The sequence below is a fragment of the Limulus polyphemus genome, unplaced genomic scaffold (assembly GCF_000517525.1).
Source record: "Limulus polyphemus unplaced genomic scaffold, Limulus_polyphemus-2.1.2 Scaffold4311, whole genome shotgun sequence".
Lineage (NCBI taxonomy): Eukaryota > Metazoa > Arthropoda > Merostomata > Xiphosura > Limulidae > Limulus > Limulus polyphemus.
In genome coordinates, this window is record NW_013669921.1 from 93,566 (window position 1) to 95,390 (window position 1,825).

General features: G+C 38.7%; 1 protein-coding gene across 1 annotated transcript in view; it reads left to right on the forward strand.

Moving 5' to 3' along the window:
- Window positions 1-1,210: 1,210 nt before the first annotated feature.
- LOC111088726 (glycine receptor subunit alpha-2-like) overlaps window positions 1,211-1,825 on the forward strand; it is a gene marked incomplete at its 3' end in the record, with an annotated part of 8,312 nt that continues 7,697 nt past the window's right edge. The window contains exon 1 of the mRNA XM_022399585.1: window positions 1,211-1,296. Coding sequence (XP_022255293.1) covers window positions 1,211-1,296 — 86 coding nt within the window. The remainder of the gene's footprint in view (window positions 1,297-1,825) is intronic.

Below are 1,825 nucleotides of genomic sequence, written 5' to 3' on the forward strand. Positions count from 1 at the left end.
GGTCCCTTGTAACCTTGGGACCATATGTGGGTTACAAGGGACCATATGTAGGTTATAAGGAACCATATGTAGGTTATACGGGACCATATGTAGGTTACAAGGGACCATATGTGGGTTACAAGGGACCATATGTAGGTTATAAGGAACCATATGTAGGTTATAAGGGACCATATGTAGGTTACAAGGGACCATATGTAGGTTTTAAGGAACCATATGTAGGTTTTAAGGAACCATATGTAGGTTATAAGGGACCATATGTAGGTTACAAGGGACCATATGTAGGTTACAAGGGACCATATGTAGGTTATAAGGGACCATATGTAGGTTATAAGGGACCATATGTAGGTTATAAGGGAGACGAACAAATCCCTTTATTCGAATGAAGTAGGCCAAGAGATGGCGGTAGGTTTTGTTAATAATCTGCCTTCCCTCTAGTCTTTCAATTCAAAATAAGGGACGAGGAACTTTGGACAAATATCCTGAGCAAACGAAATCAATTTTCTGGCCTCGAAATGGCTAGTTTAAGGATTACGTTAAAGATTGTTGTGTTTGTTTGTAATTAAGCACAAAGCTACACAATGGGCTATCTGTGCCTTGCCCACCATGGGTATCGAAACCCGGATTCTAGCGTTGTAAGTCCACAGACATACCGCTGTGCCACTGGGGGGGGGGGGGCTACGTTAAAGAAATAACAAGTTTATCGCCAAATTCGCATCTCATAACGTTTTTTTTTCACGAACCACACATTTGTGGGTAGCTTCTCTCAGCCAATCAGATATCAGAGCTTCGAGTGTCACTCAGCCAATCGAAAAGAAGGATTTCTGGAAATGTGAAAATATTTCTTTGTAAATATGATTTTTTTTTGACATTTTCAACGGTAGTTATTTGCGTTTAACCATATACACAATTCTATTTCCAATTTATCTACACGTGTTTGATAATTTCAAAAAAACGATATTCATATTTTACGTTAACGTGTGTACCCGTAAGCATTTATTTATCAAGTCCTTTTTTTTTTATAACACTTGATAATTTCAGTAGACACGTTTCGATTGTTACAGAACAAATCACCCAGGAACGTTAATTTAATGATCCACACTGAAGGAGTTACTCCTAACACTTTCGCGCATAGTTTTGGACGTTCCCGTGGTTACCACATATTTCTCGACCGATCCACTGCTCGGTAAAGTTGTCTCTTTGGCTCCACAGAATGCGCTGCTCCTGTCGCTCTGTTCCATGGAGCATTATTGTATGTTTGGTTTTAGTCCCAGAAGAGGTGAAATGTACCAGTATTGGGTAAGTTTTATCAATCTATCTTTCGTTGTCTTTCCATCAATTCAACAGTTCTCTGTTTTACTCGTTAAACCAATATTCAAATTTTGGTGGATATTGTTCACTGTTTAGTGAAACCAGCTTTCGTTGATAAAAAGCAAGAAAGATAAGCCCTACGCCTAAAAAATCTCTATTGTTTCAAGATTTTGGAATACTTATAGAGAAGTTCGTTTCATGATAGCATGGCGTGTTGGTTAAGGCGCTCGTAATATGTGGGTCGCAGGTTCGAATCCCTTCGCCGAACATATTCGCCCTTTCAGTTGGTAAACGAATAGCCCAAGAGTTGTCGGTGGGTGGTGTTGACTAGCGCAGATGATCCTGGTGTAGCTTTGCTCGAACATCAAACCAAAACCTTTATAATATAAAAATATTATTTATTGTTGTTGCTAATCAGACAAAATGTATTTCATTTTCCCATCTGATATGACGTATTTGTGAAGATTATTCAACGTCAGTACAGTTATCTCTGTACAACTTCGTTGTATTCGTTTTA